General features: G+C 35.2%; 1 protein-coding gene across 1 annotated transcript; it reads left to right on the forward strand.

Moving 5' to 3' along the window:
• Positions 1-15,627: 15,627 nt before the first annotated feature.
• Positions 15,628-20,385, forward strand: LOC132266837 (uncharacterized). The gene is made up of 3 exons (XM_059767831.1): positions 15,628-16,079; positions 16,185-16,314; positions 19,833-20,385. Exons 1-3 carry the CDS (start codon positions 15,702-15,704, stop codon positions 20,096-20,098), a joined length of 774 nt encoding a protein of 257 aa, XP_059623814.1. The 5' UTR covers positions 15,628-15,701; the 3' UTR covers positions 20,099-20,385.
• Positions 20,386-26,100: the final 5,715 nt, after the last annotated feature.

Genomic DNA, 26,100 nt, shown 5'->3' on the forward strand with positions numbered 1-26,100 from the left:
AGGGGCATTTTGGCCACTTCACAGTGCATTTTATTCATTTCCGTTCACGTTACGAGGTAGAAATTTGATTTTAGGAAGGGTTTCTTCTTTGTGTTTTTCCAGAAAAATTCATCTTCTAACCCGTTTCTGCTCTCAGTTGCGGACAGATCCTGTAGCAGCTTTTAACCCTCTTGGTCTAGACTGATCTTGGGGCATTTTGGGAATTTTCTTTAAAAAATAAATTCTGTTTTTAACATGGTCACATAGAAAACGTGATTTTAGGGAGGGTTTCTTCACAACATTTTTCCAGAAAATGTCATCTCGGACCCGAAAATCCCGCGTCAAATCTGTTTTCCTGTGTGCATATGCACTATTTGAAAAAGTCTGTTGTAAGGGCATTTCGGGGATTTCACCTCAAAAATAAAATTTTATTTTGACATGGTCAGCTTGGAAAAATTATTTTGAGGGGGGTTTCTTCTTCGTGTTTTTCCAGAAAATATCGTTTAGTACCTCAAAATGGCACATGAACTTCAACATTTTGCCTAAATTACTATTCACGGCCGCGGTGACGTCAAAACTTTGTTTTGACTTTTCTCTTCCATCCGGACTCCTAATAAAGTGATTCTTGAGTCTAACTTGATTAATTTTTTGCTGTCTTCCCAGTGATGTACTCGGTAGCACCCAATTTTATTTTTTTTGAAATGACCATTTTGCCTTTGGGGCTATTTTTGTCCGGTTTTCTTGTAATTCGTTTCCGCTACATTCTTTCGAGTTCCGTGACTTCATGGGAAGTTGTGGATGTGTTTTGGGAATGATATACATTCTAGGGACGTCATTTTCATGTAAAATGACCATTTTGCCCCTGGGGGCTTATTCGTCATATTTCTGATCTTTTGCTTTCGCGTCAGTTCTCATTGAGTTCCACGACCTCATGGAAGGTCATCAAAGTGTCTTAGAGGTGTGTTATGCCTCGAGAGACAGTTGTCTTGTTTCTTGCTTCCACATCTGGATCCGTTATCGGGTCAATCTTCGGTTCATCACAGGACGCGCTGGCCTAAAAACCAAGGTCGTCACAAAAAATGCACAAGTCTCTAAAACAATTTTAGAACTGTAAATACCAAAATCACAAGTCACAATTAAGCATTGGTTGTCAACTTGTAATTAAACGAGAAATCAAATAACAGAATATCTTGGACATCGAATCTCAGAATAAAACCAAGACGTGACAGTTGATCGGGCTATTAACCCACGGGAACAACCCAAGTGCGCACTAGACGTCAACAGTTACTTCGGGCTACTAACCCCCGGGAACAACCTAAGTGCACACTATATTTGTAGAGGGAACTCTCATCCCCCGTACTAGGACCTTGCCCGAGCCATATCAAATTGTGTGATGTCCCAAGTGTTTCTAAAATAAAGTTCAAAACTTATACAAAATTAAATAATGCATAGAAACCATCTTCCACGCACAAGTAAAAAATGAAACCACACAAGTCATGTCCTAGAGTTTCAAATCTACAATGACATTTAAAATGTCGAATCTTCAATGTGTGATTCGTTACACGCTATAACTATATTATTTCAATATCAAAAACATAATCTCATAAATATAATACAAGTCTAAAATCATGATTTAAACATTCAATCAACGTCAAATACATGATTAAGTCACTAATGCAATAGAACCGGATTAATTAATTTCTCAAGATTTCAAATCTCATCCAAATAATCCCTAATTAACATATGTTAAACAACATAGCATGGTCATTACATAAACCAACTCAAAAACTTAATTAGGCCATTGGAACAATTAAATAGATTTTAATTAATTCATTTAATTAAATAGATTTCATTTAATTAAAATCTCTAAATCTCTACATTTTAAAACTCATCCAAATGCTCTCAAATTAAGCTATGTCAAGGAACACGTCAATGCTTAATTTAACATCACATTACAAGTTACTTCCATGCAAGATACAACCATGAGAATTGAACTTTCATACAAGAAAATAATTAAATAAAATTTTCAAAACTTATTCAAATATTCTCAAATTAATATATATAAAAGAACATAGCATGCTCATTAACAATATCAAGTTAAAAATTCAATTAAGTGATTAGAACACTTAAAATAAAATTAATTAATCTAATTAATTAATTTTATCTAGATTTTAAAACAATTCCAAATAAAATCAAATTCATATATGTTAAAGAACATACCAAGGCCTAATTTAATATCATATTACAAGTTAATTTCATGCTAATTACAACCATGTGAATTAAATTTTCATACAAGTGAAAGATTAAATAAAAATTTTAATACTTATTCAAATACTCCCAATTTAATATATGTTAATAAACATATCAAGGCCTAATTTAATAGTATACCATAATTTAATTTCAAGCTATATACAATCATGAGAATTAAATCTTATACAAAGAAAATAATTAAATTAAATTCTAGATAAAATACATAGGCATCCATACAAGTTATATAAACTTATAAAACAATCAATACAACAATTATATAAATCTAAGACATCCCCTACCTCACTTTGAGATGAAATCTCAAATCCCTACCGAAAGGAAACCGCTCCGAATCCGACGATACTTCTAGATTATGTTGGCGACAACGAGGGAAACAACTATCACCTTTGAGGTACCACCAAAATTCAATCCCGAACTCGAAACCCGAACTCAAAAATGGTCAAAAATGAATTCTAATAAGGGGGAAATGACCGCCTCGCCAAGGCCTACGATAAACACTAAGGCACTACAGCAAAATTTAAGAAGGAAGTGGCCAGAAAAGAAGGAAGAAGATGGCAGCCCAAGGGACTACCATGGATGGCCGGCCAACAGGAAGAAAAGAGAGGAAAGTTGAATTTTTAGTTTTACATCCCCTATTTATAGAAAATCCCAAAAAGTGCCCCGAACCGGCCCTTCCGAGTCCTGAAAAGTGGAAACTACGTAGATGCGTCTGCGCTCAAACAGTAAAACATCGTGAATGAAAAAGAACCGAAATGATAAAAAAATAAACAACGGAAAAAATGGCATAGAAAACTGAGTCCCGTGCAGAAAGATATGCCCCGAACAAGTTCGGTAGCAACCGGGGTCGAAAACCCTAAAATTGGGGAAAACGACAGGGGAGGAAATTCTAAGAGTTCACAACTCAACGAAATGTGAAAATGAATCCCGTACGAGGATCCAGGCTCAAAATGAGGCATATGCAATAACTTTCGTTAATTGTACAATGGCCCCTCCAAGGAATGATAACTGTAAAACTAGCCCAGATGAAAATATCTTCTAAAAAATTATTTTCTTAAAAGCCCCTTAAATAAATATCTTCAAAAGATATTTACAAAAAAACATCCCAGGAAACATCAATGTTTCTGAAGAATCCTTTCATCCACGCCCCTACGGGAGAAAGAAACAACCGGCGAGCTTTTCTTCAAAAGTAAAGCTACGCATTTCGAGGAAATCAACTGAAATGAAAACTCGTGAAATCAAAACTCAACTCTGAACATGAAAAGTGAGGTTGTGCCAATAAAGTGACAAATGGGAAAAGACGAAAAGAGAATAATGTCTAAAAAATAAAAATGTGAAAATGATTCGATCCTTAAAAAAAGTTGTCAATCCAAAGGAAAGAGTCTCGGAAACCATTTTTGAGCACTCGAGATAACACTAAGTGATGAGTAACCGAACTCAGAAAAGAAAATTCAATGGAAAAAATTTATCCATAAAATTTAAGAAAAAGGAAAGGAAGGAAAATGACAAAGTCATTACAGAAAATCATGATATACATATTGTTGAATGTATATTTTAAATGCTAATTGTATTGTTATGAAAGTATGCCACATGTTGAATGGCTATCTTGAGACTTATGGGTGAAATTAGTGATATGTTTTAAATTGAGACTAAGCATGCCAATTTGTTGATAATGCATGAATCCATTTCATGGCATGAGCATGTTCTGGGAAAAGTGAGATTAAAATGATTTTTAAGAATGGTTGTGAAAAAGTGTTTTATCAAATAAACCAGATTTCGCGAGTCTGGTACTAACCATGACCTAGAGGGAGCACATGTTGGATTTGGACTCATAATATTGATTTACTAGGCCCCAAATGGTCATCGGATTTAAGGCTAAGGATAGTAGTCAAACTCGCCTCGGTAAAGTCGGTTAGCGATTTTCAGTGTGAGTTGAGTCGGGCCGAGAGTGTGGTCGGGAAAGTATGACATTTCATTACATGATGGTTTGTTTGTATTGATTTTGGCTTATTAGTATTCCCATGTATAATCCTGATTTCTTTTAACTATTCCTTATATGTTGACTCAAGGGAGCCCAAAGCTAATGCTTTAGGCAACTCCTACTGAGCCGTTGTGCTTACCCCTTATTTATTATTTTCAGGACATGACAAGGAAGATATACAAGACGTACCCCGCAACCTTAGGAATAGTGTGACAGACTTTTTGACATCTTTTGTATTAGATTAGCATAAAAAATGATTGTATGTAACAGACTATATTCTTTTGTGAGCAAGTGAAGCATTTGTAATCATGGCCATGGATGCCTTATTATTTTGTATAAAATTATTCATTTTGTTTAAACTGTTTATTTGATGTATGTATTAAATGATGAAGGTTTAAAAATTCTTAAATGATGATGTTCATTTGATGATTTAATGCGTTGTCTATGAATTAAATGATGTTGGGTTTTGATTTTTACGTTCACACACGTCAGTGATGTTGGAATAGGTCAAAGGGTGTATTTTCATCGATCACGTAGTTTTTGGGCTTAGATGGTGCTAGTAGTAGTGTCGTAAGCGATTAGTCATTTATCTATACGCATAAATCGAACAAGTGTGAGTACAGATGGGGCAAGTGTGCGTACAGATGGGGTTTTGGATTTTTGCACAGCCACTGGAATTCCATATTATCGCGCACAGATGGTCATCTGTGAGTACAGATACACCACGTGTGCTCACAGATGGTCTAATATTCACTGTTTGACCCCAACTTTTTGTATAATTACATATTTGGCACCAAATTTCAATCAAAGGACGAAATGACCCTATAAAATAACATAATTACCCCTAAAGGGTATGAATGTTATAGTTTTACCAGTAAATAACTATTTTGCCCCTGAGGGCTTTTATATCACTATTTGGCCACAGTAAAAGTCTATTTTACCCTTTTGGGTTCTATATTATTAATTGACTACATAAAATGACTATTATACCCTTATAAACCCTAGAAGTATTATAATGGCGTGGGATGACCATGAGGCCCCCAGATCTCATTTAAATCATTGGATGACTTTAGTAAATGACAGTTTTACCCTTAGTGGACCTTAAAGTATTAAATTAATATGAAATAATCATAGTACCCTTTTGCCTCCTCAGGTCCGGGTGAGGTTCCGGTTAGCGATCCGGATTTTCTGATTTGGGTCGTTATAGGAACTTTCTTATATTCTACCTCCCATATTGTTAGTTCCAGACACCCCTCTATAGACTGCTTCTTCCACCAGTGTTTATTCCCTAAAAAGTACACTAGCATCAATCAGGAATCAGAATAGCCAAATTTCTTGGCATCGTTTGGTTAACAACGGATTATCGGTGCCTAAACACATATTTATTCCATGGTTAGCTATACTCTATCAACTTTGGATAGGAGAAAGATGACTCACCTACAACAATCCAAGAATTGCCCTCTCTATAATATTGAACCAGAAAGCCATGATCACATATTCTTCTGATGCCAAGTCTCATTTCCAATTTAGAGTTTTTTGCAGGCCAAATGTAGATTTTATATTAGCCTTTCAAATTTGGTTGATCTTCGCATGGGCATCCTACCACTAGCATAACAAGTCCTTCTCTAATCAAGTCACAAAATTGGCCTTTGAGGCAACTATTTACCACATATGGCAAGAGAGAAACAATAGATTCTTCAAAGGCAAACACTCATCTCATAGTTCAGTCTTGCATATGATCCACAGGTCAATTCGGGGAAAAGTGCACTCATACACCAACCAGAACCGAATTGAATGTTTCCTTGCACTGAAGGATTGGGAAGACGATAGAGCAACTTCTCGCCCTCTGCCAAGACCACCTAATTTACGATAATGATTGACATTGATGATGTGTTTTTAATGCAGAGCAACATCTCCCCATCATGTTCTCTCATTTCTTTCGCTTTTGTGGTGGAGGGAAACTAGGTTGGACCACGAATCACAAATATCTTGTACAGTGTTTTTTGGGCTTTAGATTGGGTCATGGTTTGTTACAAACCATGCTCTTGTTTTTCTTCTTTTGGGTTTGTTACATTGGGTCAGATTTAAATTGCTCGATTACTTTTTCTCCTTCCAGTTGTGTCTTTCAGGATCTCAAGACGAAAAAAACGATTGGTGGGGGGTTTGAAAAGGATGGTCTTTGCTACTTCCAACCAACTACTGCTCCGACAGCTCTACATTCCACCTCTTCTTTGGCTTACCAGTGGCATTGCCACCTTGGACATCCCTTTTTAAATAGTTTTCGAGCTTTAGTCCTTTCTTTAGTTGATTTTTTTTAAGTTTAATTGTACTACTTGCGAACTTATTAAACATCGTCGGGCTACTTTTAATTCTCATTTTGATAATAAAAAGTTTAAAACCTTTTGAGTTAGTACATTTCGGATGTTTGGGGACCAGCTCGTACTACCGATTTATTTAATTGGTGCTCGTTATTTTGTGTCAATTATTGATGAATATTCACGTTTAATTTGGGTTAATTTTCTTAAAGATAGCTATTAAGTATTCTTTGTTTTTCAATCATTTTATGCTGAAATTCAAAATCAGTTTGATGCAAAATTACTTGTTCTTAGAACTGACAATGCCCTTGAATATAAACTTAATATTTTTCAAAAGTTTCTTGAGTCGAGGGCACTATCCATCAAATATCTTTTGTACCCCTTAACAAAATGGAATTGCTAAATGAGAATATCCATCATATATCTTTTGTACACCTTAACAAAATGGAATTGCTAAATGAGAATGGCCCACTCCTAGCTATCACTTATGCCTTAATAATTCAAATGCATGTTCCACATTAAACATTTTTGGGTAGATACAGTTCTGGTTGTTGTTTATCTTTTAAACTACACGCCTTCTAGGGTCCTTCAAGAGAAATAACCTTTCCAAATGATGTTTTCTGACAAAAAATGCTTTTTTCATTCCTCCAAAGGTGTTTGGGTGTGTCTGTTTCATTCATAATCTAAGCTCGGGACGAGACAAACTTAATCCTTATGCTCATAAATTATTTTTTTAGGTTATTCTCGCACTCAAAAGGGATATAAATTTTACAGTCTAATTCTTCATAAACAATTTTTGTGTGCAGATGTAGCTTTCCTTGAGGATGTTCCTTATTTTTCCTAGGAAGGCAGTCGTTTGGAGGACTCTGTTCTTCAAGAGTCTATTCTTCCAATTCCATCATTTTTTATTATAACATCCCACCAGCTCTTTGTGTATGTGCTCGTCACCAAAAAAGAGTAATTAATCATGTTCCAAAAACTGAAGTAATAAAACCAGCCTTGTCACTTCCATTAGTTGCTTCAACGCCTGGAGATTCTTTCATCTCTCCGGATTCTGATCTTGATCAACTTATTACTGTTCGGAAAGGTAAACGGTCTTATACCAATCACCTTATCTCCAATTTTGTATCATATAATAATTGCCCTCCTCCTTTTAAGCTTTTTCTTTGTCATTATCCTCTATTGCTCTTCCTAATTCCTATAGGGAGGCACTTTCTTGTCTAGGGTGGAAGAAAGCTATGGAAGAAGAATTAATAAACACTTTAAAATTGAATCATACTTGGGACCTTGTTCCTAAGCCTGCTGATGCTCAGGTTGTTGGTTGTTATTGGATTTTTTTTTTTTTGTTAAACAGAAGCCTGATGGTACTGTTGATCGTCTCAAAGCTCGACTTGTTGCTAAAAGTTACACTCAGACTTATGGTGTGGCAACCTTGTGGGCGGGTGTGTGTGAGCATGCGCATGTGGCACCAGTAGGCTAGCATACTAGGCGAGCTACAGGTGTATAATCCCACATCGCTTGGGTGATCCGCTGGGAAGTCTCTGGTCCGGAAGAGCCAAAAGCAAACAATATTGTATCTGGTTAGGATGAGGGTTGTTATAAATGATATCAGAGCCTGACCAAGCTAGAAGTGTGGCCAACGAGGACGTTGGCCCCAAAAGGGGTGATTGTGGCGACCTTGTGGGTGGATGTGTGTGAGTGTGTACAGGTGGTACCAGTAAACTACCACACTGGGCGAGCTAAAGGTGCACAATCCCATATCGCCTAGGTGTGGAAGGGACTAGTGCTATATGTAAATTCAACACCTTTCTATAACATAACGAGTTTTAAAGCCGTGATGGCCGTAAACCTACTAAAACTCCGGAGTTAAATATGCTTAACCTGGAGTAGTACCAAAATTGGTAACCCCCTAGGAAGTCTCTGGTCCGGGGGAGCCAAAAACGAATAATATTGTGTCTGGTTAGGGTGAGGGTTGTTACATATGGCCTTAATTATATTGAAACGTTCTCTCCTGTGGCCAAACTGAATTATGTTTGTGTTATCATCTCTCTTGCAGCTAATCTAGACTGGCCACTTCATCAACTTGATGTTAAAAATGTCTTTCTGCACAATGACCTTACTAAGACAATCTATATGGCTCAACCGCCTGGGTTTGAGTCTAAGGGGAAGTGTTTGTGTCATCTTAAGAAGTCTATCTATGGCCTCAAATAGTCCCCTCGTGCATGGTTTGGTAAGTTCAATAAAGCAATGCCAGCTCATGGTATAACCAGAAACCAGGTTGATCATTCTCTCTTTTTTAAGAAAAAAGAAACATGGTATTGTGATTCTTGTGGTGTATATAGATGATATCATTATCACCAGTAGTGACAAAGATATGATACAAGTTCTAATCCGTCACTTGAGTTGTAGCTTCTTTATTAGGGATTTGGGTAAACTTTGGTATTTTCTAGGAATTGAGGTGGCTCAGTCGAAATCTGGTATTAGTATTTCTCAACGAAAGTATACTCTTAATCTCTTACAGGATACTGGATATCTTAGTTCAAAACCTGTAGCTACACCCATGGAAACTAATGTAAAACTTAAGGTGGATGATGGTGATCCACTCGATGATCCTGAGATGTACTTGTAGGTAAACTTATTTACCTCACAATCACTTGTCCAAACATCTTAAGGTGGATGATGGTGATCTACTAGATGATCCTGAGATGTACTTGTAGGTAAACTTATTTACCTTTTAATCACTTGTCCAGACATCTCCTATGCAGTTAGTGTTGTGAACCAGTTCATGACCAATCCTCAGGTACTATGGAAGCAGTCATATGCATCTTGAAGCATCTCAAAGCTGCTCTGGGATGTGATTTGCTTTATCGATCTTCGAGACATCTTCGGATTGAAGGATACACGTACAGATGCAGATTGGGTCGATTCTCCTTCTGATCGACGGTCCACCATAGGTTACTACACCTTCATAGGAAGAAATCTAGTAATTTGGAAGAGTAAGAAACAATGGCTCGTTCTAGTGCCGAAGCAGAGTATTGTGCCATGGCACACATTTCCTGTGAACTAACTTGGTTGAAAACTATTTTACAGGAACTTGAACTTCTCATATAAACACCATTATATTATTATATTACTTACTTGATAATATATATGCTTTAATATATATAAAATACCACTCATGTATACTGAAATTAACAATAACAATAATGCTAAAAGTAATGGCAGAGATGTTTCTTAAATCAAACATGAGTTTGAAAGCTTTTATATATATATATATATATATATATATATATAAAATACCACTCATGTATGCTGTAATTAACAATAACAATAATGCTAAAAGTAATGGCAGAGATTTTTCAATGTTTCTTAAATCAAACATGAGTTTGAAAGCTTATATTTTTCCCACTTTACAATTTGTAAACACTAAGCAATGATGGTATAACTGTCACACCTACAAAAATATATATATATATATATTCAAAATTTAACAATGTCATCATCAAGAAGTAAGCTTTCTGGGCATAAACAAAAAGACAACACTATAGTTATAATCTATGCAACTCCTACATTTTAAAACTCTTTAACTCCCAAGAATTAGTAGGCCAAAAAATAATGAATAATTGTTACTTACAAACACTCTCTCTACAAATCTATGTATTTTTCTTTGTGCGCTTATATACTGTAGAAATTAGCTCTCTTTATCTCTATCTCTTATCTCTATCTCAATTTCTTTGCACTGCAGCTGTAAAAGACGGAAAAAAAAAAAAAAAAATGTTGAGGATCAGCTGATGACTGCAATAATTATATCACATATTAAATTTACAAAAATTGCAAGTAAACATTAATGTTTGAGTGACTAAAACATTTACCCAAACAAAAAGAAAAAAGTAGAGGAACAATTTACACTGTTGTGAAATTATTTTGTACTGTTTTATAAAGTCAATCAATCTTGATCAAAATGGAACATTGTACTATCGTAAATAAAATGATGCTAGTCTGGTGCTGATATAAATTAGAGTTTTGATTTAAAAATCAGAATTGTAATTAAGCCAAAACTATCAGAAGTGAACATGTTGAGAAAAAAAAAAAAAAAAATGACTGAACTACAATTGGACTACTCAGAAACACTGAAAACAACAACTAATAGCTTCAAAATACTTAATGAACTGAAGAAAAATAAGAGGGGATATAAGGTCCAAACTAGCCTGAAAGGAAGAGCTTTCACTGCCAAATTCCTAACTACCCCATTTTTTAACCATTCAGTGTTGCAGAAATTAGTTTAAACATATCTTCTTTCTCGTTTACTTATCTTTACAAATTAGACAACAAGTGGCATTAATCAAAACCAGAAAAAAAAATAAATAAATAAATGATTTGCATCTTACTTTTTGACAGAGAGAAATTAGAAGCCGGTCTCTCTTTTTTTAAGTGATGCGAACTAATCTAACAAAACATTAAACCTAAATAAAATGGAATCACCAATAAGTGACATAAAATATCTACCAAAAAAAAAATTAAATCCATAAAAAAAACTGGGAGCTAAAATTATTATGTGTACCACTTATATTACTGAAAGAAACATCTTAAAACAATGGAACAAAAAGTAATTTGTGAATATATTACTCTATTCACTTCATATAAAAAGAGCGGCCAATGACTATATTAATCCTAGTATTGCATGCACAATCTCTGGTGGAAGTGTGAACAAAGTTCTTTAAAATGTTAAATTAGCAATTTTCAGAAAATAAAGGCCAAGAGGAAAACCTGGAATGAAAAATGGTAAATTAACGCGCAACGCCCCTTTCCTCGTCCTCGCTTTGGGAGCTGTCTTGCTGCTGCTGCGGTGCCTGGCTTTGCTGTGGTTGTTGCTGAAAATAAAGATTCTGAGGGTAAAGAGTCTGCTCTTGCGGCTGCCGCTGAAGCTGAGGTTCGAGAGGGAGCCCTTCCGGCTGTAGCTGAACCTGAGGTTCGAGATTGAGCTCTTGCTTCTCTAGTTGAAGTTGTGGGTGAAGACTATGTTCCTGCGGCTGTAATTGAAGCTGAGAATGAAGAGTGTGCTCCTGAGGCTGTAGCAGAAGCTGTGTGTAAAGATTGTGTTCTTGGGGCTGAAGCAGAAGCTGAGGGTGAAGAGTGTTCTCGTGAGGCAGAAGTTGGCGGTGAAGAGTTTGCTCTGAAAGAGTCTGTTCTTGCTGAAGTTGATGAAGATTGCTATGTTCTCGTGGTGGTGGTTGTCGAATTTCAATAGGGTTGTCAAATGAACCTAAAGCCAGAAGCTGATGAAGATTGGTGTCCCCTTGTGGTTGTTGTTGGATATCAATAGTGTTGTCAAATTGACCCAAAGCCAAGAAAGGTGACTTCGCACCCGCCATTTGGTGCTGCTGATAAAACCTTAGCATCTCTTGTTGCTCCCTCAATTGCTGCGCCTCAAACATCTGCTGCTGCTGCTGCTGATCCATCCCGCTTCGACTGGTTCCGGCTTCGTTTTTGAGGCCGTTGTTCACCCTCAAAAACGCTTGCTGGAACCCATCCCCACTCGGTCCAGCGTCATTGAACCTGCCTCTACTCGGTCCGGCTTGGTGCTGCTGTTGACTACGAAAATGGTGCTGCTGCTGGTAACACATCAGCATCTCTTGTTGTGCCGCCAATTCCTGAGCCTCATGAATTTGCTGCTGGTGTTGTTGCTGCTGATTAGGTTCACGAATCACTAATGGTGGGTTATGCGACCGGCTTGCCGGTTCTCTGATCACCAATGGCGGGGTATGTGAACCAGGTCCTGCCGGTTGCGACAGGCCTGCTTGGAGTTCCATCATCTGTGTCATGTTATACTGGTTGTTGCCGGGTTGTTGCTGCTGCGTAGTCGCGGGTTCGGAGATGACTGGTAACATTGCGGATGGGCCGATGTAGCTCGACAATTCCTTCTTTGCATTATATATATCTAAGTTGATTGCCTGGAGTTGTTGTTGGAGAATGGAAATGAGACCAGCAGCGCCATAAATTGGATCTTTGAGGCGAGCGTTAGCTTCATATACAAGCGAATTTGCCAAGTCTGTTCGCTGTGAGGGATTGAGTTCGCTGAGGAGTTTTCCGACGTTGCTTGCGCCATACACCTTGTGGACGTTTAGGAATTTCTCGGGCTGGTCTGCCGGAAAATAGGGCGCAAACACACAATCCGACGAGCATTTCCGCCGGAGATGCTTGCACGCGCCACATGGAGCACGTGTCATCTTTTTCCTTCAAATCTGTAAAAATCAATTCTAAGAAAAATAAATAAATATCACATTTTACCAATAACAAGCCAATTTTCAAAAAAGAAGAGAGAAAGGTGTATATAAGAAAATACACCCAAAATGTGGAAAGAACAAAGCTGCGTCGTGTATATATATGATATTGAATAAATTTTTAGAGAATTGTTACTAGTGCTCCATAAATGTACTCTGGCACTTCAACACCTTCTATTACTAAAAGGAATCATCAAACTATTCTTTGTTTCTTCACCCACAAAATGGCTTTTGACATATATTTTGTTCCTTAATTTCTTTCATCTAAGTTTTTTTATGTACAGTGAACCCTTATTAATTTCCTAATCACATAAATCATATAAAATTTGAGATTTGTCTTTGTTTATTCCCATCTTCCGCATAATCCCAAAAAGTAGTGTAGAGAGGGGTTTTTGGAGATGAAATTTATTTTTATTGCTAAAAACTTGTTTGGTTTTAGGAGGAACAGAGAGACTTTTTAAATTTAATTTTAAAAAACAAAAAGAAAAAAAAAAATACTAACACTCAGAAAAGAGAGCTTTCATAGTTGAAATTGCACATCAAGAGAGCATTTTGGTCATTTTATTTACTAAAACGAGGGGTTGGAGTCGGAGTCGCACAAAACCATACACAGAATCAAACACTGATTTAAAAAATAATAATAATAAATCATAAAAAAATAATAATAATAATAAAAAATAAAAAAATTGCAGTACACATTTTACTTCCAAAAACAGATTAAAAAAAAAAATCAAACAGAATCGTAAAGTATACTAACCTCTGATTACCATCTGGTTTCTCTCAAAAACCCCTCCGACTTAACCCTTGCCTCCCAAGTAAACTCTTGTGTCATCCACACAGAAAACAAAAACACAAATCGTCGCTCGATCCAATCTTCAACGGTTCGTGTGCCAAAGCGTGGCACTCGATCTAATCTTCGAGTTTAGCGACCCCAGCAAAGAAGAACAAGAATGAAAATTATTTATTACTGTTTTAAAAAAAATTAAAAGTGAAAAAGAGCAATAAACATATATATATATATATATATATATAACTGTATAATATATTTATATATGTGTGTGTGTGTGTATATTTATATTCATATATTAATATTCATTGTAGTTGAAGTTGATAGATCAATGAACTAATTGGGGGAAAGAAGGCAATGCGGTTTATTCTATGCCGTCCAGATGTGGAGAGAGAGTTATTGACCGTTTGATTGAAAAATGAAATTAGGTTTTGCGTTATTGCCCTCTGTGGAGGGTTTTAACAGAGTTAAATTATGGGCCTTATGGGCATTGAATTTTTGTAATTATCTCACATTTCATTAATCTAATAGATAAGTGAAAATTGGGCCTTGGATGAGAAGGTTCTTTTTGATAGCTTTAATTTTAACTCATAATTATCATCATCATTATAAAATAAAAATAAAAATAAAAATCATTATCATCCTTATAATGCATATCTATATATTTTCATTAAATATGTCAATAACACCTAATTTTATTTTTTTTTCTTATTTTATCATTGACCAAGTCATTTCTAATTTTTGCCTCACACTTTGATCCTATCTTCTTTTTTTTTAGTTACTCTTTAAAGAGTGCGTTTGAAATTTCTTTTCCACCATTTAAAAGTTATTTTAATTTTTAAAAATGGTTTTAGAGATGAAAAAAAAAAATGATTTTAAGAATTAGAGATTTAATAAAAATAAATATTTTTTTAATGAAGTTAAAATTGGAGCTTTAAAATTGTGTTTTGGGTAGACGTAGAATATTTTGAACAAAAAAAAAAAAAAAAAAAAAAAAAGGGACAATCTTAGGGATCTTTATTTTTTATAAATATAAGTTTATCCCCCTGTACTAGAAGGTTAAATAATGATTACCTAAATAAGTACAATGAACATGTTTTTCTATTAAATAAAAATCAAATACAAATAAAATGATACCATCAAGTCGTAAATATAATATCAAGCTCCAAATATTTGCTACCAAAACAGTGAAAATAGTTGGATCTTCAATAGATGGACCTGTCAATTGGGCCGGGTTGATAGAAGCTGAGGCTGCTCAAAGCTCAAACGGATTTCCAGCAAATTTTATCCTATTTTTATATGCTTGATTTTAGCCCATTCTATTCTCAGCCTACCAAGTTATTGGACTCACTTCACTCTACACTGAATATCGTGAATACATACATCTTAAAGCACACCTAGTAACACAATAGTAAGGGTTAGTATGATGCACCAAACTCTCGTTATTTCATAATTTAGAAATGATTAAGATGCACGTAGTCTATCTTAGACCGGACTTGAAACAATGGTGGGTTTGTGTAAGGTAAATAACCGACTACAAAACTCATATCAAATATTTGATGGATTCTTACCGATAAGGTCAACACCAATTACATGAGCAAAATTTATATCAACTATTCGATGGATGGATTCTCATCGATGAAGAGAATAAATTCATGTGACCGGTGCCATTTATACAGATTTTAGCTAAGTCACACAATCTTTCGTAATGGGTGTCGTTCTCACGCTCTGAGGGCGCTCCCGCTCTCACGCTCAGGGCTCTCTCACTTAAATTCTCACTGTTTGTGATTTAATTTTGTCGTTTTTACGCTCCAACTTTTAAATTCGCTCCCGCGACTTAGGATTTAAGACAATGATAATGATTGGGAGGTAAGGCTAGCCATGAGGTAGCCCAGACCATTGGACCTAAAAAATGAGAGGATGTGCGCCCCAATCAGTTTAAAAAACTAAACCCAAATATATTTTTAAGAGCCCAAAAACCTTGACAAACCCCAAATGGAACACAAAATAAAGTGACAAAAGCCCTAGAGTCCACAGTCCACACTCTATAGTCAGCTCATATTGGCAAAGCAACATTTCGCATACACAGAGAGATGTCGAAATGGTGGCGCGCCACCGCCGGCGGCCTGAGGAGAGCGGCGGAGTCGACAAGGTCGTACCACACGATACAAGCTATCCCCAGAGAGATCACCGGCAACAGAGTGTCCGCCAGGGACAGAGCCCAGGGCCGAATCCCCGCCATCGTGTCCTCTGAAAAACTCGTCCAAATAAACCCTAGCGGCTGCGGCTTACGCACCACCGTCAAGGAGGTCTCCAGAAAGCATTTCCTCACCACTGAGAAGAAACAGATTAAGGCCATCCTCAAGTCTGTTGAGCCGCCGTTCTTCTTCTCCACCACCTTCCCCCTCCAGATCCGCGCAGGTTCAGGTTCCTCCATCCTCCTCGAATCCGGAAAGGTCCTCCCAGTCAAGGCGAGTGCTCAAATGCTTATATGGATATATATATTTGTGTGTGTGTGTATGTGTAGAGAGTTTGATTTTTTATAACTTTGTGTATGTGTATATGTGTTTGTGTAGATTCACAGGGATAAAGAAACAGGAAACATTTTGAATTTGGTTTTTTTGTGGGCCGATGACGGAACGGAGTTGAAGGTTGATGTGCCCCTTGTTTTCAAAGGGGAAGACGATTGTCCAGGTTTCAAGAATGGTTAGTGCTTTGGCTTTTTTTTTCACTATTAATGTGTTTGGGCTCTTTATTTCTCTTTCGCATTAGGGTTCTATAATTACAAAACCCATGTCACATACTTTTAGATAGTGTTTTAACTTGGAAATGTCTAAATTGATGACATTTTGGTTATAACATTGAAGACCAGAAAAACCACAACTATGTTCAGTTGTGTGCTCTAGCAAAAGCTATGGTCTCAAGTTGGATATATTGCAACAAATTTTGGGAATTTTGATTATACCCCAAATTGAAACCCAAAAAAAAAAATAATAATAATAATAATAGAATGAAAAAACCTATATTCAGATATGTAGTCTAGAAACCTTGGATTTTGTATTGGACTAGTGCAGTTAAAGTAGTTTTCTTAGGGCCTGTCTACTAACAGGAATAATTCCTGATTTTTACTACCAATTCTTAAAATCTAGAATCAAAAGTAAAAATCATGTTTAATAAAATACTTTCATTTTTTAACTTTAAGAAAGTACTTTTTACTTTTGTGAAGAAAAGAGAAAGTGAGAACTCTATTTTATACACTGTAGCAAGGAATTACTTCCTGCTACATGCAGAACCCTTTAAAATTGGACGTTAAAAATATGTCGTTTATAACACAGACCCTTCTCTCTCGCGATGACATACCTTCCGTAAATTGGCAACCAGTGGATCGGTGACTCCACCGGCAACCAGTTGATCGTCGACGATACCGGCAACCGGTTGATCGGCAATAATATCAGTAACCACTAGAGCAACGAGATCTAACTCTGTCTCTGATAAAGGTCTCAAATCAATGGAGTTATGCCTGAATTTTCAGTTGCTTTCATTGTTCTCTTGGGATTGGATGATGCAATTCTAACTCTCTCTGTGATAAAGACTCGGGAAAGTCCTAGATAAACTATATATATGCCCAATTCAAGAACTAAAAGCAAAACCATTAAAAACTAACAATAATAGAATCAAACCATTTTCTGATTTTATCGCTGGAATCGGAGATGAAGACGGGCAGAATCTACTTCTTGATTCTGGCGTCGTCGTTGCCGGAGAAGAAGAGAGCTCACAACAACCCCAAAAAATCTTCACGGCCGAGAATTTTGGAGGACGACGACAATGTGGGGATGAATGAAGGAATGCTTGGTGGGTCAAAAGCAGAGAAGGAACAATTTTTTGCAGAGGGCTTTAAGAGAGAAACATCTGGTTAAGGCCGTGGAGGCTTAGATGGGTAAGGGCTTGGTATGGATCTAGAGATGGGTTTTGCATAGGAACAATTTGTTTTTTTCTTTTCTTGTGGTATTCGACTTTTGTGGTTTTCTTGGTTCTATATATGAAAATAAAAATAAAAACAAAATTATTAAACTTACTTTTGTTATTTTACTTTCAAAAATTTGAAAATAGTATAGATTTAATGAACGTATTTTACTTTCTATTTTAGATTCAAGAAATGAAAATTATAATTTTACTTTTGAAGAAAGTAAAAGTAAGAAAGTGAAAGCGTTAGTAAACAGGCCCTTAGTATTCCATGTTTCACAACTTAATGTACAATGGCTTTTAAGATTGAATAGGTTTCTACTTAAACAATTGCTGCTCAAGGTCTTGGTTCTCGACTAAGACTTCTGTGAATGAGTTTTTGTCCTCTTCTTTAGCAGTCAGTGATTTATTGATATACATTGCATAGTTTGAGAATGGTACTGGTTTCTGATTATTTATAGGTTATTTTCTTTGTTAGTGGTTAATAAATGATTTTATTGAATACTTCTGCTCTTTGAACTTAATTGGTATCAATTTTGTCTTGGTAGAGTGTATAGATAATAGGGTTAAATTTCACAATTATGAACCGGACCTCTTGGATATTGTGGAAGGGAGAGTTGGAGACAGAGGGAAGGACCGGAGATGAGGCAATAAATGGGAGGACAGTACTTACTTAAGTTTTCTTGTTCCCTCTTGACTGTTGTATTGGAAAAATGATCGGTATTTATAGTCATATTTGCACAGGGCATTTAGTTTGGACTACCATTCAAATGAAAAATGCACTCAAAATGCTACATCACACCGCTAACCTACACTAGACGCTATATGCGGCACTGAATTTGTCCTCTACTGTAATTTAGGTCATGGGACACAATGTGAGTGTCACACCTTGAATCTCGAAACCCAATGGATGTACTTCCTATTAATGCATAAATTGTCTAAGACTCATCACCCATAGCTTGTTGTCCTATTAATTCATAACACTTTTAGGGACTCAAACAATGTGGGCTGCCCATACTAATGCATAAACCTTTTAGGGACTCTCATCTAGGGGCTGTATAACTATTAAAGTACAATGATTCATCTCAATACCACAACCTATACTTTTCAGTTATCAATTATTTTAGGGTGCTTGATATTGCAATTTTCTTTTATTTTTTTTACCTTTTGTTTACTAAGAAATAGATTGTTATCTGATTCAAAGAAACGACTGTCAACAACTGAATAACTGATGCAAAAATTTTAGGATTCAAGAGAAAAAGAAAAATACATGGAAATAAGTGAACTGACTTGTTAAAAAAAATGCAAATCAGTGAACTGATTTTTATGGAATGGCAAAGAACGAGAGACATGATGCTCTATATCGTTTACTTTTAGATGAAGGTATAGTCAGAAAAAAGTTGGAAAAGGAAAAAGAGAAGAATTAGGTAAGAATTTCTTATGTATGAAGATCCAAATGCCTAAGACATTTTGATGCTTTTGTCTTAATGTGGATATAATGAGCCTATTGAGTCACTGCGTGGAGAGGTCATATGACCAATTCAGCATACCGTTGGAAAACCTGATAAATGGAAGGTGAATCGTATTTAGAGAATGAATTCAGTTTAAGGGTTGGTAGTTACTCGTTTTTAAAATCTAAATAGGTAGGCATGAGAGTCAATTAGTCAAGGGTTGTGACAGACTAGGGATTTCAGGAAGTCGAATTTGCGAGAGGCTGTCTGGATGCCATTTGGAAATGGTATCTTTCCACGTACTTCTTCTCATATCATCCATAACTAGATTGTGTTGTAATGGCATTTTAAAATGATACCTCTCCATATTTCTCTTCTCATAGCTTTTATGTTAACATGGTTCCCTAATGCCCTTTTACTATGTCCTGAAATCCTGAAAAAGAAACAAAAAATCACTGCTTGAAATTTCATCGATTATATATATATATATATATATATATATATATATATATATATATATTATTGGTATAAAAATCGGAATGAATCAGAATTATTCTTCTATGATTGATCGGTATAAACATCAACAACTCCGAATTGGATTAGTTTCTCCTCAACAAATAAGCGCTTGGGCCACCTCACCTTGGCATCTTCTGAGATGGAGTGAACTTATGTGCATGTAATTTCCATTTAAGCAATTAATATTCTACCACACCATCTACTGTAAACTTGTGAAATATTCAATTTATTTTTACTCATTTGTCAGTTCTATATATTATATCAACTGACTAAGAATGTTTTATGCATAAGCAGGAGGGCATCTGAACAAGATAAGAACTAGTTTGAAATATCTGTGCCCAGCAGAGCACATCCCTCAAAAAATTGAGGTGGACATTAGCGAGTTACAAATTGGAGATAGAGTGTTTATGCATGACATTGAGGTTCATCCATCATTGAAGCTTCTTAGTCGAGACGAGAAGAGGCCCGTGTGTAGGATTGTAGAACCGAAGTTGGAAAGTGTAGAACCGGAGTTGGAAAGTGTCGAACCGAAGTTGGAAAGTTCAGAATCTGCGCAGTAGCACTGGAGTTTCACCAGCGCATTCTACAAGTTGCTATTCTTGATTGCACTAGGTAGGATGCCCAAGCAGAAAAGCTACGTGACACTACTCTTCATAACGTGTTGATCCATGATCATTTTTGCGACAAAATCATTTTGCTGATTTGTTCATAATGCGTTGATCTATGATCATTTTTGCGACTTTATCATTTTGCTGATTTGAAGACGAGTTGAGTGGTGGGAATTGAAACCATTAAACTTGTAGCTATTAGTGGAAGGCACAAATAAGATTGTTGTTTGTTTGCTTTAGTTCTTGCAATTTTATGTAGCTTGTAGCCTCACATAATGTTAATACTAATTGATGTCCATATCAAGTCTGGACATGGACACTTTGCGATTGATCGCTTGCCTAATACCCAAATTTTCACAAAATCCAGATCTATGTTACCATGTTTAATCTGGGGCTTGGCATAGAAGAAAAAGGGCAGAAATGCCTTTCTTCTGATGCCTGTACAATTTTGTTACTCTGACCTCATGTAGGTCAAGAGCAAATTCTCTTGGGGTCATGCTCTAGAAATTTTCTAAGTAATTGCCCGGTACATATAGAATGGGCGGTAATTGTCTGGTATATATAGGATGAGGATACCAATTCAAAACACACTTGTCAACCCTTATCTGTTGAATGAGATAGGTCACCATTAGCTGACAGTAGATAACAGTTGTATGAGATGTTGCAACATTTGTTGTGTAACCATTGTTTCTGAAAAATAAAATAATAATAATAATAATAATAATAATATTGTTATGATGATGTCTGTTGAAAGTGGAAAAGAAGGTTAATATTTCGTGTGTGGGGTTGCCATTAGTGGATAGACTTCCATGTTATTTATTTTAATAACGAACTTGTTATTTCATTAGTGGTTACTTACTGGTTAGTTGTAAGAGATTATCTAATAACAAACTTGTATAGATTTAATTACCGGAAAAAAGATATTAGCTTTAGATAATTGAAAAATTAGCTTTAGATAATTGGGTGACAGACATTTGTTACAGTTTATGTTGCCAGAATTTGCAATCCCAAGAATTCAAAATGCACAAAGAGTCGGAAAAAAAAATAATAATAATAATAACAACGAATCCGGAAGTGTCACTAAATAAATATATTTTTCTTATGTGACATGATATTATTGATTAATATATAAGTAAGAATCACAGTAACAGTACAAAAAAGTCACTCTACAAATGCATAAATATAAATTTTTCATTCTTTTAACTCTATCTAAATCCAAAATGAATACACAAACAAATGTCTAAGTCCAATTTTTTCTTTTTTTAATTTTGACTTGATTAAATTAATTTATCATGAAACTACATCTTGACCATTAAATACAATTTCAGAGGCAAAGCGTGGAAGAATGTTGTAAAGAAGACTCTTGACCATATAAACTCACCGTACAAGCTCTTGACTGGTTGACTATTTCTTGAGGATTAATATGTAAGATAAATAACAATAATAATAAATAATCGTATTTGTTTTTAATGTTTTTAGTAAGACTTGGTCCAAAGAAGCTATTAGATTTATGAATTGGACTGATTCCAATTCTATGAGCACAATTTAAATTAAATTTCATAGTTTGACATTTTAACCACAGATATATATATAACATGGCTTTTATAAGGAAATATGCTTATGGGGACTTGTAGATTTGATTGTGTATGAATTATGAAATGAGTTGAAGTTAGTGATTTTTTTTAGTATAAATGGAATTACCAAGCATCTATTACAAGTCATGAATGTCTTCATATTTACTATATCACGAATCAATAGCGAAGAGTTTCTAATTAAACCCTTTTTATAAGGATGAATTGTGAAAAGACCCCATCAATTGTAAGAAGACCCCAAAACTCATAAAAAATTGTGATTAAACCCCAAAATTTATCTTTTGTTTTATCTTTTGTTTTGTGTTTATTATGTATGGTATCAGAGCCATTTTACAAAAAATTGGGACCAACTAATTTATAATTTTTTGCATGAACCGCACTGACAATAATAGTCAGTGTCCAAAAATGGAGAATCAAATCTATATTCTCAATCAGGTTGACCAAAAACTAGAACAAATCTCTATAAAAAGAGAAGATCAAGAGTTATCCAGAAAACTAGATTCTATCAAACTAAATCTAGAAAAAAAATTAGAATTAAGAAGAGAAGTTTTAAATCTAAGTAAGAAATTTGACTACATAAGTTAAGAAATAAATAATTCTTGGATTTCAAACCTATAAAAGAAAGTGGATCAAATCTTGAGAAATCAAGAAAGATATTCAACTAAAGCTCAACTAACCGAAGTTGTTAAAACTTTACAAAACAGTCACAAAAATCAAGGAAATTGGACAACTTAGAACTAAAATCACAGAGATCGAAAGGATTGTTAAAACTTTAGAGGTTGACCCAGATCAACCCAATCCTTCCGAAGAAAGAACAGAAAAATTAGCGAAGTCTATTTTTCAGACCCAAAGTGAAATCAAACCATTAATTCAAAGAATGGACAAAAGATTATGAAGAATTTTCAAGAACAGGTTGTCCAAAGATTACAATCTAAGGATAGCCAAGCCACAAGGGGCTATAGGTTACCACTCGAACAGACTTTTGAAAATTCCCAGCTAGCTATAAACCAAAACAATTGGTTAGTAGCAGTCATGATAGAAAATAGTGTATCCTTAAAAAAGGTTGCCCAATAAATGGAAAATCTTAAAAACACTATAATGGAGTTAGAAAGATCTGTTAAATCCTTAGTAAAAGGAAAAAAGAAAATTTTAGAGTAAAAGGTGTATCGAGAAGAAAGCAGGAAGAAGATTCTGATGGAAAATCAAAACATCCCAAGCGTTCCTACTATTCTAGAAAGCTCGGCTCTTGCAACCAGTGGAATGAATCCAACCAGTGACAATCGAAACCGCAAAAGTAAGCCTTGGTGTGATCATTGTTGCAAGCCTGGACATACCAAAGAAATATGCTGGAAAATTCATGGAAAGCCAGCCGACTAGAAGCCAAATAGACCATCTTAAGATAGAGAAGGTCGTGGCTTTGCAGCCACAACATATGAGCAACCAATAACCGAAACTACACCCTTTAACAAGGAACAAAATGAGATGTTACAGAAGATGTTAAGCCAACTTCAATCAAGCCTTGAAGCACCAGTCATCAGCACAGGTTCAATAGCACAAAAAGGTATATTTCTAAGTGCTCTTGGAGTAAAAATCGAGAATAAAAAATCTTGGATTATTGACTCTGGAGCATCTGATGACATGACTGGGATGCTTCCTTATTCTATAAGTACAGCCCTTGTTCTGAAAATTACAAAGTGAGAATAGCGGATGGTTCTGTATCCACTATAGTTAGTATTAGGTCAGTTATCATCTCAAAGACCCTGGTTCTAAATTCCGTTTTGTTGGTTCCTAATATGACATATGGCATGCTATCCATTAGCAAAATTATTGTGAATAATTTATTATTGACAAGTTTCCATCGAAAACCCAAGTCCACCACGTAGCTCACACATTAAAATCCTGACAATCAAGGTCACAAATCCCCATGTGTCAATGCAAGAACAATAATATAACATGAATACGAAATGATAAAACTTGTCAATGAAACACCGAAACAAAATGCAAGCATAAAAATGTCCAATTAGGACTATGTCCCTAATCATAAAACAAACATATATAAAATGACCATGTCACAATCTCAAAATAAATATACACTATATATGCAACTCCAATGCAACATAATGTACCCATGTATGTACTTGACACTCACATAACACATACTCACAATATTAAATTATATAAACCAAATAACACCTAAATACACATCACATAGTCTACATAAGGTAATCAAATAATCTATATATCACATAGGGGCCAAGTAAACAATGACACGCTACACTTCACTAATGATACTAGCATGTTAAACAAATATAACATATGAAAAATGCAGTATCTCGATCACCTCACAGAAAATGAAAGTTTTTAGTTAAACTTATTCGAGTTTTCTTTGAAGTCACAATGAGTTTTTTAGTGAGTAAAGATTGAATCTTTGAATAAAAATACCTCAATCAAGGTACCTATTATGTCACTATATAATGATTGAATCTTTGAAAGAAAATGAGAGTTTTGAGTTAAACTTATTCAAGTTCCCTATGAAGTCGCGAAGAGTGTTTTAATGAGTAAAGATTGAACCTTTGAATGAAAACGTAATACCCCTAATTTTAAAAGGATAGTCTCGGCATTTTAATTTTAATTTTATTGTCTTTTTATTTGTTTAATTGCTAATTTTGTTTGTTTACTTATTTATATTGTCTTTTTATTTGTTTAATTGCTAATTTTGTTTGTTTAATTATTTATTTGCATTTATTAATTGATATTTGAGTTAAATTGATTTAATTGTTTTTATGTGAATTATTTGACTTATTTAAATTGTTTAATTATTGTGCGTTATTTTCTTTAATTGTTAATGGTATTATTTGTATTGGTAATTCACTGTTTAAATATAATTCGTCTACTGTTAAACCTTATGGTTTCTTTACTTTTAGAATACACGGATGGGCCGACTAAGGTTTACATAAGGGCTCTGTCTCTAATATTACGAGGATTAGGGTTTTAATGTTAAGCCTATAAATACACCATTATGTTTTAGCCTAAGGTTTACGATCATAACACATAGCACATAAAACGTGAAGTTAGTTCTGTAAAAACAGAGGGTAGAGGGAACAGGGCTCTGTAAAGGCTGTCAAAGAGGAAACCAGAGAGGACCAAGGAAGGGTTGTGGTGGATTATCCTGGATCACTAGGAGGCTTGACAGTAGTTCGTGTTGCCAGAACAATGGACACGATGCCGAGATTTCATAACTGAAATCACAGGCAAGTTCTTTTCTTCCTCTTTTCCGTTGGCTTGTGTTCTGTGTACCTAGATAGTCTCTAGGAGATTAATTGACTATTAACTGAACCATGCATGATTTTTATATGTTTACTTTGATCATCTGTTATCTGTGAAAACTTATCTGCAATAATTCTATCATGTATGGTTTTTATCGTCTCTATTTTGGCATAAAACGTCACCACTGTTTTAATTTTGTTTTGAATCTTACTGCAATAAACCAAGGTCTGAATTAATACTGGATGTGATTTAAGATCTTTAAGTTCAATTTAGAGGAAGAACAGTAAAGTTGGAAAGGCCGGAGACGGAGCAGACGGACTGAAACGGAGCATGGTTGGGCTGGAGGCTCTCAGAGGAGGTGAGAACCGGCTCCAAGCTTAAAAGAGCCTGCTCCCAAAGACTTGGAGCAGGCTCTCTCAATTTTGACTATTATGATGGTTTTTGACGCACTGTTTTGAACTGTTTGAAGGTTTGAACTGTGTTGAGCAATTTTGGAACTTCACAGAGGGATTTAAGTGGTTAATGTTGGGTGTGATTAAGAACTCTAATTGACTAAGCTTAATCTCTAAAGTAAAGGGACGAACAGTATAAAAATTAATGCACTTTTTATACGGTTAACGGATGGAAGAAAACTTAATTGCTTAAGCTTAATTTTAGCAATCTAGTGGGATCTAATATGTTTATAAAACTTATTCTAAATGCATGATAGGGTCATCTGTTTATTGGTTTTGATCTATCCATGCTCTGGATGCTAATTGTTGAAATATTAAACCCTTTTCTGCAATTACATGGATTAACATTTGGATTATAATTGTTGAAATATTAAATCCTTTTCTTCAATTACTTGGATAATGGTTTTGAACTGTAAATGGCTAAAATTTTATTTATGTGATGTAATTTACATGGATATGGAGGATTATATGCACCGGTATGGGACGGTGGTATACTAGGGATGGTTTAGCTCAAAACGTTCAGACCTGACCTATCGGATTAAAGGAATGGATTTGTAAAATATTGAATCCTAAATTGTGTTAAGTCTGATCAACTGACTAAGTTGAATGACTACCTGGATTAGTTAGTTGTAGCCAAGTCATA

Source organism: Cornus florida, unplaced genomic scaffold, assembly GCF_030987335.1.
Source record: "Cornus florida cultivar Cherokee Brave unplaced genomic scaffold, ASM3098733v1 CherokeeBrave_3.0.0_Hap2_Chr07, whole genome shotgun sequence".
Lineage (NCBI taxonomy): Eukaryota > Viridiplantae > Streptophyta > Magnoliopsida > Cornales > Cornaceae > Cornus > Cornus florida.